At 41.8% G+C, this 20072-nt stretch overlaps 2 protein-coding genes across 4 annotated transcripts in view; both read left to right on the top strand.

Annotated features, from left to right (window-relative positions):
- Nucleotides 1–20072, top strand: part of LOC5511466 (elongator complex protein 4) — a 59495-nt gene that overhangs the window by 14667 nt on the left and 24756 nt on the right. The window contains exons 7-9 of the mRNA XM_048728520.1: nucleotides 136–244; nucleotides 1380–1486; nucleotides 6861–6975. Of these exons, the coding sequence (XP_048584477.1) occupies nucleotides 136–244; nucleotides 1380–1486; nucleotides 6861–6974 (330 nt within the window). The 3' untranslated portion in view covers nucleotide 6975. The remainder of the gene's footprint in view (nucleotides 1–135; nucleotides 245–1379; nucleotides 1487–6860; nucleotides 6976–20072) is intronic.
- LOC5511462 overlaps nucleotides 12428–20072 on the top strand; it is a 28320-nt gene continuing 20675 nt past the window's right edge. For 2 of the 3 annotated variants that reach the window (XM_048728519.1, XM_001631817.3), the window contains exon 1: nucleotides 12428–13186. The gene's annotated coding sequence lies outside the window, so the exon portion shown is untranslated. Of the gene's footprint in view, nucleotides 13187–13232; nucleotides 13911–20072 lie in introns of those variants that run through there. The other variant, XM_032380801.2, reaches the window with a different exon arrangement.

Here is a 20072-nt window from a genome sequence, read left to right on the forward strand (position 1 = left end):
CCCTCGCCCTCAAGAATGACCCCCTACCTTTAAAGAATGACCCCCCCCCTTACCTCGAATTGCATTATTTTGTATAAATTCAAGATATATAGACACAATCAGAGATATTAAGGGATATTAATTGTATTTTTATAGGATTCTGGATTTACAAAGAGAATAGAGCATCTTGCTGATACTGTTGTGTCCCTGGAATCATTTGCAGGATCTAGTAAAGAAACCAACCCTGTGTACAAAAACTACCATGGTAATACAGACATGCTTTTTTCCCAACCCAATGTAACTACAGACATGCTTTATCAGCCTACCCAATGTAACAATACTACCATTGGTAATACAGACATGCTTTATCAGCCTACCCAATGTAACAATACTACCATTGGTAATACAGACATGCTTTATCAGCCTACCCAATGTAACAATACTACCATTGGTAATACAGACATGCTTTATCAGCCTACCCAATGTAACAATACTACCATTGGTAATACAGACATGCTTTATCAGCCTACCCAATGTAACAATACTACCATTGGTAATACAGACATGCTTTATCGGCTTACCCAATGTAACAATACTACCATTGGTAATACAGACATGCTTTATCAGCTTACCCAATGTAACAATACTACCATTGGTAATACAGACATGCTTTATCAGCCTACCCAATGTAACAATACTACCATTGGTAATACAGACATGCTTTTCAGCCTACCCAATGTAACAATACTACCATTGGCAATACAGACATGCTTTATCAGCCTACCCAATGTAACAATACTACCATTGGTAATACAGACATGCTTTATCAGCCTACCCATTGTACAAAGACTACCATTGGTAATACAGACATGCTTTATCAGCCTACCCAATGTAACAATACTACCATTGGTAATACAGACATGCTTTATCAGCCTACCCAATGTAACTATACTACCATTGGTAATACAGATATGCTTTATCAGCCTACCCAATGTAACAATACTACCATTGGTAATACAGACATGCTTTTCAGCCTACCCAATGTAACAATACTACCATTGGTAATACAGACATGCTTTATCAGCCTACCCAATGTAACAATACTACCATTGGTAATACAGACATGCTTTATCAGCCTACCCATTGTACAAAGACTACCATTGGTAATACAGACATGCTTTATCAGCCTACCCAATGTAACAATACTACCATTGGTAATACAGACATGCTTTATCAGCTTACCTAGTGTACAAAGACTGGTAATACAGATGCATATTAAGCAGACATTTTCTTACGATCTTTGTAAGCATTAAATAGAGAAAATCTTGAACCAATATCACCGCTTTTGCGTAGGTAGATTATTTCCATAACACGTGTTTTAATGTTGATTACCCTTTCAGGGTTATTTCACATTATTCGACTCCCTCGTCTGAATTCACTGATGAGCCATATGCCATCAACCCTAGACCTGGCCTTCAAGCTTAGGAGAAAGAAACTCACAATAGAGGTATTTTAATACTTTGTCTTTCGTATGACATAACTTTTTCCTTTCTTATCTGCAAAGAGTTGTGACCCCCCATAGAAATACCTACTCTAACAGTACTACCGTCCGGGATTTTATTATGTGCTCACAAGATTTCATTTTGTGCACACGGGATTTCATTTTGTACTCGCGAGATTTCATTTTGTACTCACGGGATTTCATTTTGTAGTCACGGGATTTCATTTTGTACTCACGAGATTTCATTTTGTACTCACGGGATTTCATTTTGTATTCATTTCTTTTCGCGATTGCACGTAATATCTACTTTTGGTGCATTTTAACAATTCACGCACATCTTGGATGATGTTACCTCATGACTGTGTATCTCTTATGAGCAATCTTACTTAATTAAATAAAGCAGTGCCAACATTAAGTCGCCGTAACACTAAAATGACTGAAATTCTTGGTCGTCCAGCAAATCACCTTACCCAGCGTCACCATAAGATTGCACCATATTTTTTTGGCTTAAACGTTTCCCCATTCACTGTGTTTACATCGGCTCAATTGTACTCCACGTAGTTGCCATACACGCTATACTTAGTTTTAATTTAAATACTGTATAACACACATGTCTGAAAGCAGAGCTTTTAGTTAATTGAGTGCACTATAACTGGAAGCTGATTGGCTTACAAACAATTGAACACTAGAAAACTAAAAAATGCCAGACTTGAAACACACTCTCAAATGGACCATGACTGGTATATTTCAACATTTTTACTCCAATCCACGACCATTTTTGAGACGCAAATGATGCGTATGTTTCTTTAAAAATTTGCTGTGTATATTATAAAAAAAGATTATCAGACGTTCAATTTGAAAATAATTCCAGCCTCGTGAGTCAAAAGCCCCAAACATCTCGTGCAATTTAAGCTTTTGAAAAACTCACTCGTGCAAAATTATTATCAATAGTATCTATTCTAATAAATCCGTTATATCTGTCAACCTGCGAAAACAAAACACCATCTTTTGGACCCAACAAGCTGATATGTACCTGACGAGTGCTGATATGTATCTGACGGGTGCTGATATGTACCTGACGAGTGCTAATATGTACCTGACGAGTGCTGATATGTACCTGACGAGTGCTGATATGTACCTGACGAGTACCTGACGAGTGCTGATATGTACCTGACGAGTGCTAATATGTACCTGACGAGTGTTGATATGTACCTGACGAGTACTGATATGTATCTGACGAGTGCTGATATGTACCTGACGAGTGCTAATATGTACCTGACGAGTGTTGATATGTACCTGACGAGTGCTGATACGTACCTGACGAGTGCTGATATGTACCTGATGAGTGCTGATATGTACCTGACGAGTGCTGATATGTACCTGATGAGTGCTGATATGTACCTGACGCGTGCTGATATGTACGTGACTAGTGCTGATATGTACCTGAAGAGTGCTGATATGTACCTGACGAGTACTGATATGTACCTGACGAGTGCTGATATGTACCTGACGCGTGCTGATATGTACCTGACGAGTGCTGATATGTACCTGACGAGTGCTGATATGTACCTGACGAGTACTGATATGTACCTGACGCGTGCTGATATGTACCTGACGAGTACTGATATGTACCTGACGAGTACTGATGCGATGGAGACTCTTTCTTTATTATTTCTATATTTGTTTCTTTATCTTTATAGTATTTGAACTTGGAAAAAAATAGCATCTTCGCTTTTAAAAGACCGTATTATATACTGCCTTTTTTACTCGGGTTTCTCGGAAAAGAACCCGAAAAAAAGCCCTCGTTAAATCTTCTAACCAAGGGAAGATGCCTTTGTGATAAATGTTCCATTACCAAGTGTCTCTAGCGATGACAAGAATAAAAGGCTTGTTTCCATATCATCCCACTCGATGCAAAAGAATGCAGCTCAATTCTACCGTACGATACCAACCAATCGGGATCAGTTCACCGCCCTGGGTCATCGTGAACGATTTCAAAAAGTTGTTTCCATATATAATCGAACACTATCCTAGAGTGAGTTTCCATATAATCGCACACGATCATAGAGTGAGGCCCTGCACAAACGTCGTACTTTCCATGAGCCGTATTCAATGCAAATGAAGACAAAACAATACATCTGGCTTATTTGCATTAATTTGCATTGAATACGGCTCATGGAAAGTACGGCGTTTAAACTTGTTTAAACTTGGCCTGAATTTCCATATAATCGTACACGATTGCAGGGTGAGTTTCCATATAATTGCACACGATCGTAGGGTGAGTTCCCATATAATTGCACACGATCGCAGGGTTAGTTTCCATATAATTGCACACGATCTCAGGGTGAGTTTCCATATAATTACACACGATCGCAGAGTGACTTTTCATATAATCGTACACGATCGTAGGGTGACTTTTCATATAATCGTACACGATCGTAGGGCGAAGCTAATAAAATAAAATAAATATAATCGAACACGAACGTAGAGTGAGTTTCTATATAATCGCAAACGATCGCTCCGCATCGATTGCGATCATATGGAAAGCAGCCTTTAGATTTAGCAGCCTCAAGTTCTTTATCTTATACTTTGTCGCCTTGTCTTCAGTCTTCTGATTTTAAATTTTTTTAGATTTTAAAAATAGGGGGTTTATTCTTCAATGATTTGCTAAAGAATTAGAGTACAGTCATAGGTGATTGATTTTATACGTATACGGTATATATTTTACAAATTATTTCGGATTGTCTCTACGACTTGTCCCCTATGATGTTTCCTAAATTTGAAGCGAGTAGGAAAGATGCTATTAGGTTGACTGGCTCTTGACTATTTTTTTTTTTATTGGCAGTCATCTTTTTTGCCAAAAACATATAAGTATAACGGGGCATGTTTCATTTTGTACTCACGGGATTTCATTTTGTACTCACGGGATTTCATTTTGTACTCACGAGATTTCATTTTGTACTCACGGGATTTCATTTTGTATTCATTTCTTTTCGCGATTGCACGTAATATCTACTTTTGGTGCATTTTAACAATTTACGCACATCTTGGATGATGTTACCTCATGACTGTGTATCTCTTATGAGCAATCTTACTTAATTAAATAAAGCAGTGCCAACATTAAGTCGCCGTAACTCTAAAATGACTGAAATTCTTGGTCGTCCAGCAAATCACCTTACCCAGCGTCACCATAAGATTGCACCATATTTTTTTGGCTTAAACTTTTCCCCATTCACTGTGTTTACATCGGCTCAATTGTACTCCACGTAGTTGCCATACACGCTATACTTAGTTTTAATTTAAATACTGTATAATCATGCATCTCTTTGTATTTCCAACCACTAAAAGGTTTATAACACACATGTCTGAAAGCAGAGCTTTTAGTTAATTAAGTGCACTATAGCTGGAAGCTGATTGGCTTACAAACAATTGAACACTAGAAAACTAAAAAATGCCAGACTTGAAACACACTCTGAAATGGGCCATGACTGGTATATTTCAACATTTTTACTCCAATCCACGGCCATTTTTGAGACGCAAATGATGCGTATGTTTCTTTAAAATTTTGCTGTGTATATTATAAAAAAGATTATCAGACGTTCAATTTGAAAATAATTCCAGCCTCGTGAGTCAAAAGCCCCAAACATCTCGTGCAATTTGAGCTTTTGAAAAACTCACTCGTGCAAAATTATTATCAATAGTATCTATTCTAATAAATCCGTTATATCTGTCAACCTGCGAAAACAAAACACCATCTTTTGGACCCAACAAGCTGATATGTACCTGACGAGTGCTGATATGTATCTGACGAGTGCTGATATGTACCTGACGAGTGCTGATATGTACCTGACGAGTGCTAATATGTACCTGACGAGTGCTGATATGTACCTGACGAGTGCTGATAAGTACCTGACGAGTACCTGACGAGTGCTGATATGTACCTGACGAGTGCTAATATGTACCTGACGAGTGTTGATATGTACCTGGCGAGTGCTGATATGTACCTGACGAGTACTGATGCGATGGAGACTCTTTCTTTATTATTTCTATATTTGTTTCTTTATCTTTATAGTATTTGAACTTGGAAAAAAATAGCATCTTCGCTTTTAAAAGACCGTATTATATACTGCCTTTTTTACTCGTGTTTCTCGGAAAAAAAAACGCGAGTAAAAAAAGCCCTCGTTAAATCCTCTAACCAAGGGAAGATGCCTTTGTGATAAATGTTCCATTACCAAGTGTCTCTAGCGATGACAAGAATAAAAGGCTGGTTTCCATATCATCTCACTCGATGCAAAAGAATGCAGCTAAATTCTACCGTACGATACCAACCAATCGGGATCAGTTCACCGCCCTGGGTCATCGTGAACGATTTCAAAAAGTTGTTTCCATATATAATCGAACACTATCCTAGAGTGAGTTTCCATATAATCGCACACGATCATAGAGTGAGGCCCTGCACAAACGTCGTACTTTCCATGAGCCGTATTCAATGCAAATGAAGACAAAACAATGCATCTGGCTCATTTGCATTGAATACGGCTCATGGAAAGTACGGCGTTTAAACTTGGCCTGAATTTCCATATAATCGTACACGATTGCAGGGTGAGTTTCCATATAATCGTACACGGTTGCAGGGTGAGTTTCCATATAATTGCACACGATCGCAGGGTTAGTTTCCATATAATTGCACACGATCTCAGGGTGAGTTTCCATATAATTACACACGATCGCAGGGTGACTTTTCATATAATCGTACACGATCGCTCCGCATCGATCTTTAGATTTAGCAGCCTCAAGTTCTTTATCTTATACTTCGTCGCCTTGTCTTCAGTCTTCTGATTTTAAAATTTTTTAGATTTTAAAAATAGGGGGTTTATTCTTCAATGATTTGCTAAAGGATTAGAGTACAGTCAGATTTTATACGTATACGGTATATATTTTGCAAATTATTTCGGATTGTCTCTACGACTTGTCCCCTATGATGTTTCCTAAATTTGAAGCGAGTAGGAAAGATGCTATTTGGTTGTCTGGCTCTTGACTATTTTTTTTTATTGGCAGTCATCTTTTTTGCCAAAAACATATAAGTCCTCAATCATCCACTCACACAGAACGATTTTAATTGTTCCAACAGAGGTTATTTGTATAAAGGAGATGAAATACTTCGCATGTATAAATCAATAGAAATTGTTCTTTTTTGAAGTTTTCAATTTTTGACTGTCGATCTGAAAGCTGCACACGAAGAAATAAAACAATGTCTTCTCGTGAGCCATTAGACTAAAAGCTATAAACACAAGTAGTTTTGAGTAGTTCTTACTCGGAAGTCGACTTGTTATGGTCACGTAACTGTAGAGTAGCAAGTGACGTCATCTATCTCTTCCAGATGCTCCATTTGCCACCAGACCTGTCAATCAATGCAAATAGAGAGCAAGAAGACCCAGTCTCCCAGTCAGGCTCGTGTCAGGCCGGTACGGGAAACAGTAGACTGGACTTTTAAGGTAACAGGAGTATTGTGAACATACATCACCTAAAATGTATTTTTGTATTATATGTGAGGAGAAGAACGAACGTATGCGTGTGCCTTACCTACACTTAATCTAAGGTCCCGAGTAACATTTTGCCTTCTTGGAAGTGCTTAGAACTATCAGTTAGTAGAACTGGGCGTGTTTGCGTGACACTGGCTTATCTAGTAGTACGGGGCGTGTTTGCGTGACGCTGGCTTATTGAGTAGTACGGGGCGTGTTTGCGTGACACTGGCTTATTTAGTAGTACGGGGCGTGTTTGCGTGACAATGGCTTATTTAGTGGTACGGGGCGTGTTTGCGTGACACTGGCTTATCTAGTAGTACGGGGCGTGTTTGCGTGACGCTTGCTTATTGAGTAGTACGGGGCGTGTTTGCGTGACACTGGCTTATTTAGTAGTACGGGGCGTGTTTGCGTGACACTGGCTTATTTAGTAGTACGGGGCGTGCTTGCGTGACACTGGCTTATCTAGTAGTACGGGGCATGCTTGCGTGACACTGGCTTATTTAGTAGTACGGGGCGTGTTTCCGTAACACTGGCTTATTTAGTAGTACGGGGCGTGTTTGCGTGACACTTGCTTATCTAGTAGTACGGGGCGTGTTTGCGTGACACTGGCTTATTTAGTAGTACGGGGCGTGTTTGCGTGACACTGGCTTATCTAGTAGAACGGGGCGTGTTTGCCTGATTCTGGCTTATTTAGTAGTACGGGGCGTGTTTGCGTGACATTGGCTTATTTAGTAGAACGGGGCGTGTTTGCCTGACACTGGCTTATTTAGTAGAACGGGGCGTGTTTGCCTGACTCTGGCTTATTTAGTAGTACGGGGCATGCTTGCGTGACACTGGCTTATTTAGTAGAACGGGGCGTGTTTGCGTGATACTGGCTTATTTAGTAGTACTGGGCGTGTTTGCGTGACACTGGCTTATTTAGTAGTTACTTGGCGTGTTTGCGTGACATTGGCTTATTTAGTAGTACTGGGCGTGTTTCCGTGACACTGGCTTATTTAGTAGAACGGGGCGTGTTTGCGTGACACTGGCTTATTTAGTAGAACGGGGCGTGTTTGCGTGATACTGGCTTATTTAGTAGAACGGGGCGTGTTTGCGTGACACTGGCTTATTTAGTAGAACGGGGCGTGTTTGCGTGACACTGGCTTATTTAGTAGAACGGGGCGTGTTTGCGTGATACTGGCTTATTTAGTAGAACGGGGCGTGTTTGCGTGACTCTGGCTTATTTAGTGGTACTGGGCGTGTTTGCGTGACACTTGCTTATCTAGTAGTACGGGGCGTGTTTGCGTGACACTGGCCTTTCTAGTAGTATGGAGCGTGTTTGCGCGACACTTGCTTATCTAGTAGTACGGGGCGTGTTTGCGTGACACTTGCTTATCTAGTAGAACGGGGCGTGTTTGCGTGACACTGGCTTATTTAGTAGAACGGGGCGTGTTTGCGTGATACTGGCTTATTTAGTAGAACGGGGCGTGTTTGCGTGACACTTGCTTATCTAGTAGTACGGGGCGTGTTTGCATGACACTGGCCTTTCTAGTAGTACGGAGCGTGTTTGCGCGACACTTGCTTATCTAGTAGTACGGGGCGTGTTTGCGTGACACTGGCTTATTTAGTGGTACGGGGCGTGTTTGCGTGACACTGGCTTATTTAGTAGTACGGGGCATGCTTGCGTGACACTGGCTTATTTAGTAGTACGGGGCATGCTTGCGTGACACTGGCTTATTTAGTAGTACTGGGCGTGTTTGCGTGACACTGGCTTATTTAGTAGTACGGGGCGTGTTTGCGGGACACTGGCTTATCTAGTAGTACGGGGCATGCTTGCGTGACACTGGCTTATTTAGTAGTACTGGGCGTGTTTGCGTGACACTGGCTTATCTAGTAGTACTGGGCGTGTTTGCGTGACACTGGCTTATTTAGTAGTACCGGGCGTGTTTGCGTGACACTGGCTTATCTAGTAGTACTGGGCGTGTTTGCGTGACACTGGCTTATTTAGTAGTACCGGGCGTGTTTGCGTGACACTGGCTTATTTAGTAGTACTGGGCATGCTTGCGTGACACTGGCTTATCTAGTAGTACGGGGCGTGTTTGCGTGACACTGGCTTATTTAGTAGTACTGGGCGTGTTTCCGTGACACTGGCTTTTTTAGTAGAACGGGGCGTGTTTGCGTGACACTGGCTTATTTAGTAGAACGGGGCGTGTTTGCGTGACACTGGCTTATTTAGTAGTACTGGGCGTGTTTCCGTGACACTGGCTTATTTAGTAGAACGGGGCGTGTTTGCCTGACACTGGCCTTTCTAGTAGTACGGAGCGTGTTTGCGCGACACTTGCTTATCTAGTAGTACGGGGCGTGTTTGCGTGACACTGGCTTATTTAGTGGTACGGGGCGTGTTTGCGTGACACTGGCTTATTTAGTAGTACGGGGCATGCTTGCGTGACACTGGCTTATTTAGTAGTACGGGGCATGCTTGCGTGACACTGGCTTATTTAGTGGTACGGGGCGTGTTTGCGTGACACTGGCTTATTTAGTAGTACGGGGCGTGTTTGCGGGACACTGGCTTATTTAGTAGTACTGGGCGTGTTTGCGTGACACTGGCTTATTTAGTAGTACTGGGCGTGTTTGCGTGACACTGGCTTATCTAGTAGTACTGGGCGTGTTTGCGTGACACTGGCTTATTTAGTAGTACCGGGCGTGTTTGCGTGACACTGGCTTATTTAGTAGTACTGGGCGTGTTTGCGTGACACTGGCTTATTTAGTAGTACCGGGCGTGTTTGCGTGACACTGGCGTATTTAGTAGTACGGGGCGTGTTTGCGTGACACTTGCTTATCTAGTAGTACTGGGCGTGTTTGCGTGACACTGGCTTATTTAGTGGTACGGGGCGTGTTTGCGTGACACTGGCTTATTTAGTAGTACGGGGCATGCTTGCGTGACACTGGCTTATTTAGTAGTACGGGGCATGCTTGCGTGACACTGGCTTATTTAGTGGTACGGGGCGTGTTTGCGTGACACTGGCTTATTTAGTAGTACGGGGCGTGTTTGCGGGACACTGGCTTATTTAGTAGTACTGGGCGTGTTTGCGTGACACTGGCTTATTTAGTAGTACTGGGCGTGTTTGCGTGACACTGGCTTATCTAGTAGTACTGGGCGTGTTTGCGTGACACTGGCTTATTTAGTAGTACCGGGCGTGTTTGCGTGACACTGGCTTATTTAGTAGTACTGGGCGTGTTTGCGTGACACTGGCTTATTTAGTAGTACCGGGCGTGTTTGCGTGACACTGGCGTATTTAGTAGTACGTGGCGTGTTTGCGTGACACTTGCTTATCTAGTAGTACTGGGCGTGTTTGCGTGACACTGGCTTATTTAGTAGAACGGGGCGTGTTTGCGTGATACTGGCTTATTTAGTAGAACGGGGCGTGTTTGCGTGACACTGGCTTATTTAGTAGAACGGGGCGTGTTTGCGTGATACTGGCTTATTTAGTAGAACGGGGCGTGTTTGCGTGACACTTGCTTATCTAGTAGTACTGGGCGTGTTTGCGTGATACTGGCTTATTTAGTAGAACGGGGCGTGTTTGCGTGACACTGGCTTATTTAGTAGAACGGGGCGTGTTTGCGTGATACTGGCTTATTTAGTAGAACGGGGCGTGTTTGCGTGACACTTGCTTATCTAGTAGTACTGGGCGTGTTTGCGTGACACTGGCTTATTTAGTAGTACGGGGCGTGTTTGCGTGACACTGGCTTATTTAGTAGAACGGGGCGTGTTTGCGTGACACTGGCTTATCTAGTAGAACGGGGCGTGTTTGCGTGACACTGGCTTATTTAGTAGAACGGGGCGTGTTTGCGTGATACTGGCTTATTTAGTAGAACGGGGCGTGTTTGCGTGACACTTGCTTATCTAGTAGTACGGGGCGTGTTTGCGTGACACTGGCCTTTCTAGTAGTACGGAGCGTGTTTGCGCGACACTTGCTTATCTAGTAGTATGGGGCGTGTTTGCGTGACACTTGCTTATCTAGTAGTACGGGGCGTGTTTGCGTGACACTGGCTTATTTAGTGGTACGGGGCGTGTTTGCGTGACACTGGCTTATTTAGTAGTACGGGGCATGCTTGCGTGACACTGGCTTATTTAGTAGTACGGGGCATGCTTGCGTGACACTGGCTTATTTAGTGGTACGGGGCGTGTTTGCGTGACACTGGCTTATTTAGTAGTACGGGGCGTGTTTGCGGGACACTGGCTTATTTAGTAGTACGGGGCATGCTTGCGTGACACTGGCTTATTTAGTAGTACTGGGCGTGTTTGCGTGACACTGGCTTATTTAGTAGTACTGGGCATGCTTGCGTGACACTGGCTTATTTAGTAGTACGGGGCATGCTTGCGTGACACTGGCTTATCTAGTAGTACGGGGCATGCTTGCGTGACACTGGCTTATTTAGTAGTACTGGGCGTGTTTGCGTGACACTGGCTTATTTAGTAGTACTGGGCATGCTTGCGTGACACTGGCTTATTTAGTAGTACGGGGCATGCTAGCGTGACACTGGCTTATTTAGTAGTACTGGGCGTGTTTGCGTGACATTGGCTTATTTAGTAGTACGGGGCATGTTTGCGTGACACTGGCTTATCTAGTAGTACGGGGCGTGTTTGCGTGACACTGGCTTATTTAGTAGTACGGGGCATGCTAGCGTGACACTGGCTTATTTAGTAGTACTGGGCGTGTTTGCGTGACATTGGCTTATTTAGTAGTACGGGGCATGTTTGCGTGACACTGGCTTATTTAGTAGTACTTGGCGTGTTTGCGTGACTCTGGCTTATCTAGTAGAACGGGGCGTGTTTGCCTGACACTGGCTTATTTAGTGGTACTGGGCGTGTTTGCGTGACACTGGCTTATTTAGTAGTACGGGGCAAGCTTGCGTGACACTGGCTTATTTAGTAGTACGGGGCATGCTTGCGTGACACTGGCTTATTTAGTAGAACTGGGCGTGTTTGCGTGACACTGGCTTATTTAGTAGTACGGGGCATGCTTGCGTGACACTGGCTTATTTAGTAGTACGGGGCAAGCTTGCGTGACACTGGCTTATTTAGTAGTACAAGGCGTGTTTGCGTGACACTGGCTTATTGAGTAGTACGGGGCGTGTTTGCGTGACACTTGCTTATCTAGTAGTACGGGGCAAGCTTGCGTGACACTGGCTTATTTAGTAGTACGGGGCGTGTTTGCGTGACACTGGCTTATTTAGTAGTACGGGGCGTGTTTGCGTGACACTGGCTTATTTAGTAGTACGGGGCATGCTTGCGTGACACTGGCTTATTTAGTAGTACGGGGCGTGTTTGCGTGACACTTGCTTATCTAGTAGTACGGGGCGTGTTTGCGTGACACTGGCTTATTTAGTAGTTACTTGGCGTGTTTGCGCGACACTGGCTTATTTATTAGTACTGGGCGTGTTTGCGTGACACTTGCTTATCTAGTAGTACGGGGCGTGTTTGCGTGACACTGGCATGAAAAAGACGGCAATGTAAATATGCCAATTATAACCCTTACGTTCGGAAATTCTATCCTTCGGTTTATGTTTTGGTCTTGAGACAAAAGGCTTGTCAAGTATGTTGTTGTTGTTGACTATTGTAGCCGCAAAAATGATTATCACGGTTAAACGAGATGCCATTAAAAGTAGACAAACCCTTTAGCTTTTTTAAAGTTTCCCAATTACCCGAGCCAAAGTAAGGGTCCATTTCCTTGCATTTACGTCAATACCTGCGCATAGGGACTTCTTAACCACCTTCCACGCCATTTTATCAATTCAAATTCGCGTTTAGAGAGTTTCAAGCGATCGACCACGACCACCCACGATCGCTATGCTATTCATACGGCTAGATGCCAGGGGGTTGATATCCCGCTTCGGGCAAGAATAGCTAATTCGCTTATGCAACCAAACCGATAAGAAGGCACTTGTTAGCATCTATTGAAGAGGCCCCTTTATGCCATCAGCTGCTTCCGCGCGCAACGAAATACGTGTATGGAGGCATCATGACAAGAGATGCCCGGTGATACGGGCTTCGCTTTGCTTTTGTCTTGTCACGAGTTTCTCAAGTCTCGTTGAAAAAATTCAATGCGCTGTCAAGTCAACAAAACATCAAGAGCTGGGTACACTTTGTTTGAGAATACAAAGAACTGGGATAGCCGTGTTTTATGCGCGATAACCAAAGGTTTGTACATTTTGTTCAATATTATCTCCTTCGTTTTTTGCTTTTATCGAAACCGTTGACATGGGAATACTTGTTTGTTGCTGTTAAATTATTTGTTTGTTTTCTTTTTAGAATTAAGATTATAAGGGAAACAGTTAATCAGTAGACTTAAAAAGTGAACATTCCTCGAAAATAAGAGAAGCCGTTTTCGCTGAACGGAACATTTAAAAGAGTGCAACAACAACAACGATAAAGATAATAATCAGAAAGAAACAGCTTCACTAATATTCATAGATACTTGGCATTTGAGAACATCTCGTTAGATATGCACTTTTAGTTTTTTAGCGCTTTTAGATAAAAATGGTTGAATGCACTTTGTTTGACTGCGAAAGATTAATTGTGATAGCATGATTGCAGTATTCTCTCATTTGCCGATCCTGCTGTCAAAACGTTTGTCTTTCATGTGATTTTATTTCGACATTCTCAGAAGCAGCTGCTCCTTAATCTGTCGAATAAACGCGGAACTCGTAATGAATACATAAAAACTAGAACGTAGAATGATCTCGGTCACGCCGCCTTGTCTACTCGATGCTTGCTAAACTACACTGCTTGACACATCTATAGCGGGCTTTTTGCGTGTTGCCATGACAACATCGCCTTTACGGCTATACTGAGTTTTGATGTCATTTTAATGAGTGCGGTTTTAAACAAGGAACTGCGTTTTATCCGTCTGTCGTAGATAATGGTGAGTTATTTGTTGTGTATCATTTATGTTTTAGTTTTCTTTGACAATTTGGTTGACCGTCCTCGACGATAGGTGCTTTATCTGAACTCAGTAGTCTAAATTATAACACCTTTTTCGGTTGCGGTTAATAATTGCTGGATGATTCATAGCTCACGAAAGTTGGAGCGTGTTGGTTATGACAGAACTTTGCCCAAAAAAATATTCCTCTCCTCTTTTCGGGGGCTTATATGTTCACGCCATTTTATGTGTATTTTATATGTTCACGCCATTTTATGTGCATTTTATATGTTCACGCCATTTTATGTGTATTTTATATGTTCATGCCATTTTACGTGTATTTTATATGTTCACGCCATTTTATGTGCATTTTATATGTTCACGCCATTTTATGTGTATTTTATATGTTCATGCCATTTTACGTGTATTTTATATGTTCACGCCATTTTACGTGTATTTTATATGTTCACGCCATTTTACGTGTATTTTATATGTTCACGCCATTTTACGTGTATTTTATATGTTCACGCCATTTTACGTGTATTTTATATGTTCACGCCATTTTATGTGTATTTTATATGTTCACGCCATTTTATGTGTATTTTATATGTTCACGCCATTTTATGTGCATTTTATATGTTCACGCCATCTTATGTGTATTTTACATGTTCACGCCATTTTATGTGTATTTTACATGTTCACGCCATTTTATGTGCATTTTACATGTTCACGCCATTTTATGTGTTACCCACTTCTTCCGTGGCACATCAACATTCGATTAATTCAAACCTAGCTTTAAAAGCGGATAAGATGTCATAGCATCTAAACCGTAACCGGGCGCAAGTTAAACTGATGGCTATTACCAAGAAGGCATGAATAAAAGAAAAGCTGGGGTATTGGGCGCGCACGTTTTCCGTTTTCCGTATGATTTTATTTCTGCATGAAAGGAAGGCTATGGCAGATCGAAGCTCGTGTATTACGACTTTGACATGGCATTTCACTCGTGGGGTGGGGGGGGGGGGGGGGCTACAGGCGCGTAGGGCATGGCGGCATGTACGAACTTCTTGGAATTCTTTGAGGGATACGACTTTTCACTTTCTACTTAAGGTCACCGTGGATAACACTAAGATATTGATCACATACAGATGATAATCCTGATTTAATACACGCCGCTTACAAAGTATATGATTACATACAAGATGATTCTCATGATCTAATATACATTGTTAGCAAAGTATATGATTACATTCAGGTGATAATCCTGATTTAATATACACTTCTTACAAAGTATATGATAACATTCAGATGATTCTCATGATCTGACAAAGTATATGATTACATGGAGATGATAATCCTGATTTAATATACATTCTAAAATAATTGAGATAGTACAGGCGCTCTAATTGGTGGGAATGGTCACTTTCATTAAATGATGAAGGCGATGACGCAGCATAAAATCGTGCATCTCAGTCAACAAACCTGTGAATCCCCACGAACATTTACCTTTTACCACTAAAGATAGTATTCTTCGGGAGAAAAACGTGTCCAAGTTAAATAGGAAATTGCAAAATACGATTATTGGAATTTGAAGCCAGTTTTTCAGTCTTTCAAACTGTTTTCTGTGCGCGCGCTGACGTGCACTGCAATGACGCCATGAGCACGCGCTGTTGTGGATTTGTTTTTGTCTTTTGCGTAGGATTAAAAACAATTTTATAAGAAATAAAACATTCTTTTGGTGTCTTGATTGAGTTTTAAAAACTCTCCAGCAGATGTGAAAAACTCGAACTGCGGTCTGGTGCTCCACTGGTCTGTTCCCGAATTCTCCAAATCAAAAACTCCACGGTTTTCAAAAGCAAATGAAGGCACGTAAAGAATATTTTAATTCTTATGTTGGGACATTTCTCTGAGGGCCGTTGCTAGGAAAACTTTAAGACTTTATAAATCCGCCAAACATTGGTGAAATGGAATGAATTTAGGCATGGCAACATTGCTTATGAATCTCTATTTTTTTGATGACGTCATCACATGACGTCACAACAATCTTAGCTGTTGAAGTATCTACAATGATAAATGTAGCTTTATTCGGGAGGGTGCCTACAAAGTACGTATGCGTTTTCGATTCTTCCAAATAATACAATTTTCACACAATTTAAATTTTTATTTATGCACTCTTATATAAATAATTTCTTTAATTTTTAAAATATCGGGAAATCGATACGTTGTTTTGTAGAGGGCAACTAGGTGAATATTCTCTGCTTAAAGAAATCGCGGATCGTCCGTTCTTCTAAAAAATTATACAGTTAGAAACTCAAACCGGAAGTAGAATCATCTACGCATGCGCAATTGAATAGTGTGGTAAAGCCTGGTTACTAATGCAAATGTTTTTTTTTTTAAAGATATTGAATTTTCTCCCGCTTAAGGTCTTGGTAAAGGTACATTTGACACCACTGTTTGTTTTTGTGGTTTTTGCAAAACCTGTATCAGTAGTTCTTAAACTTTATTTTTGCAAAAAAAATATTTTCCATAAATCGCATTCTTAGACGGCTAAAATGGGCCTTTGCTGTTTCCCGTGACTTGTTGACCGTGAATTCACGCCAAATCTTTGACTAGCGTATTATTTTGAGGCGAGAACTCGAGCTTTTCAGGCGTGGCGTCACCTCGCGACGGGTTTTAAGATATCGATTTTCGATTTTCGACTGAAGATCGCTTCATAGCACTTTCCGTGTCCAAATTTCGCCAAAAATGAAAGTTCCAACTTTGATTCGTGATATTTTGTTGACAGTCAAATAACAAAACGTCCTCACACACTTTGGTAGATCATCTATCTGTCATTGAGATGCAGTTAAGTGCATGCGCGCAATAACGCGAAGGTGCATTACGCTCTAGAGTAAACTCCGTACTTTTGAGTTTGAGGTCTCAAAACTTAAACACGGAATCAGCTGTTGCAAAAAATTACTTGCAGGAGATAATTCAATCGCGCAGACACTGTGACCATCCCGACCTGTCGATTCTGTTTTTTGTAACATGTTTACGCTACCCCCGCGTGTGATTCGTTGTTCGCATGTTATTTGTTTTCTTTCCAAATTCACCAGAATACGTTTGCAGTACTTCAAAATCCCATTTCAGATTTTGTTCGACCCTCGCATAGGTAAGAAGCGAACTCGTTTGAAGCAATGTCTTTTCCCTCGTGGACGCTCTTTGTTCGTGTTTTCACGTTTATTTTGGTATCTTGCACGACTCAAATACGGAAATGCGCAAATCCACGGGGTTTCCCTATTTGGTTTCAACTCCCGCGAATGAAACAGCGGCAACACTACAAGAGGGAAAACCGTACACTACAAGAGGGAAAACCGTACGCTACAAGAGGGAAAACCGTACGCTACAAGAGGGAAAACCGTACACTACAAGAGGGAAAACCGTACTCTACAATAGGGAAAACAGTACACTACAAGAGGAAAAACCGTACACTACAAAAGGGAAAACCGTACGCTACAAGAGGGAAAACCGTACACTACAAGAGGGAAAACCGTACACTACAAGAGGGAAAACCGTACACTACAAGAGGAAAAACCGTACGCTACAAGAGGGAAAACCGTACGCTACAAGAGGGAAAACCGTACACTACAAGAGGAAAAACCGTACACTACAAGAGGGAAAACCGTACACTACAAGAGGGAAAACCGTACGCTACAAGAGGGAAAACCGTACACTACAAGAGGGAAAACCGTACACTACAAGAGGAAAAACCGTACGCTACAAGAGGAAAAACCGTACGCTACAAGAGGGAAAACCGTACACTACAAGAGGGAAAACCGTACACTACAAGAGGGAAAACCGTACACTACAAGAGGAAAAACCGTACGCTACAAGAGGGAAAACCGTACGCTACAATAGGGAAAACCGTACACTACAAGAGGAAAAACCGTACACTACAAGAGGAAAAACCGTACACTACAAGAGGGAAAACCGTACGCTACAAGAGGGAAAACCGTACGCCTACAAGAGAGAAAAACCGTACACTACAAGAGGGAAAACCGTACGCTACAAGAGGGAAAACCGTACACTACAAGAGGGAAAACCGTACGCTACAAGAGGGAAAACCGTACGCTACAAGAGGGAAAACCGTACACTACAAGAGGGAAAACCGTACGCTACAAGAGGGAAAACCGTACACTACAAGAGGGAAAACCGTACGCTACAAGAGGGAAAACCGTACACTACAAGAGGGAAAACCGTACACTACAAGAGGAAAAACCGTACGCTACAAGAGGGAAAACCGTACGCTACAAGAGGGAAAACCGTACGCTACAAGAGGGAAAACCGTACACTACAAGAGGGAAAACCGTACACTACAAGAGGGAAAACCGTACACTACAAGAGGGAAAACCGTACGCTACAAGAGGGAAAACCGTACACTACAAGAGGGAAAACCGTACACTACAAGAGGGAAAACCGTACACTACAAGAGGGAAAACTGTACACTACAAGAGGGAAAACCGTACCCTACAAGAGGGAAAACCGTACGCTACAAGAGGGAAAACCGTACACTACAAGAGTGAAAACCGTACGCTACAAGAGGGAAAACCGTACGCTACAAGAGGGAAAACCGTACGCTACAAGAGGGAAAACCGTACGCTACAAGAGGGAAAACCGTACGCTACAAGAGGGAAAACCGTACGCGCGGGGTGTAGGAAGGTACAATTCGCATCGCGCGGATAATAAAAGTTTCCCTTTTAACAATCAAACGTCGGCTATTTCGAAGACCTTTGAATTTACTTTAAAGTGCGTCAGCTATCCCGATGGTCTTTGTTTGCAAAATGCACTAATATTTAGTCTGCAATCCGTGCTTGACTCATAACAAGTATATGTGCAGGTGTTCATTTGCGTGTTCCCCTTGAGATGGTCATGTTTCGCGCCGTTTACACATAAACAAGCGTACGGTTTGACGCAATGAAGATAAAGATCACCCTTAGGCGGGCTAATTTCACCAATCTTCAGCCGCCATCTCTAATGTTGCTCCAGCCCAGATCCTTACTCTGATCGACACAAGTCAACATACAATTAAACGTGGAATACATGGTGAACACAAGGCCTCCTTACGCGAACACCGTTAGCAATCGTTTTGTTTTCCCTAAATCTCATATGACATTCTCCGTTGCATTCTGCTTTAAAAAAACATAAGGGAACTTTTGAATTTTTACGATAATCGTCGATAAAACAAAGGTTTACTCTCGAATGCTAGATCCATCATGTTTCCAATATTTTTCTTGGCGCGCCAGGTAATTCTCTTCAGGTTTTTTTTTATTATAATTTTTGATGGTTATTAATGGGTTCTTAGTTTATATACTTTATCGACTCAGACATATTCTAAAAGGATTATCAGATAAAAGCCCATGAAACAACCGGCTCTACAGTCTTTAAGTTGTTTTTCAACATAACGCGAGACTTCTGGTGTCCCTGGCGTTGTGAAGATACTACGGTAAGTGATCACTGACGGATTTCTCAAGAGATTCTTAAGCTGGTGAAACAAAAGAAAATAATGTTAACAACTAGCGTTGCTGTCTTTTGAAGCGGTCAATTGCTCGTTTTTTTCATAGTTTTCGTCTTCTAGATAAGTCGGGCGTTTTATTTGGCGTTATTATTTTCTGGGCTGTTTCGTTATTTTATTTATAATATTTTGCTAAAAGACGAAGTTAAAACCCACGAAATATAGAACCGTTGTTATACATAATATTCAGTCTTTCATATCTCCAAATATTGCCAATGTTTGAGCTATGGGAACACATCCTCCACTGCATGCAAATTCAACTGATCGTATACCCCAAAAAGGGGAAAACGTTTTTATTTACTGGGCTATGTAAAAGCTTTGTCAAAGATAATGGATATCCTTAAGCGTTTCACTTAGAATGGAGGATTTTATCGCCTCAATATGCATATTCATAATCTAATTGGAGTGGGACTGGATCTGGAGGCAAAACAATTCCCGCCTTTTATTTCCGTTACGGCTAGACCCCTATCACTTGCACACAGACAACATTTGTGAAACGAAAGAAGAAGTGTTAGTTCAGTGAAAGTTTAGATATTATTGGAAGATTTATAAGCCCTTGCTAATGAGGGGCCCAACACAGCGAACCAAACGACCCCCTAGCTAATGAGGGGCCCGAT

This window comes from Nematostella vectensis, chromosome 6, assembly GCF_932526225.1.
Source record: "Nematostella vectensis chromosome 6, jaNemVect1.1, whole genome shotgun sequence".
In the NCBI taxonomy this organism is placed as follows: domain Eukaryota; kingdom Metazoa; phylum Cnidaria; class Anthozoa; order Actiniaria; family Edwardsiidae; genus Nematostella; species Nematostella vectensis.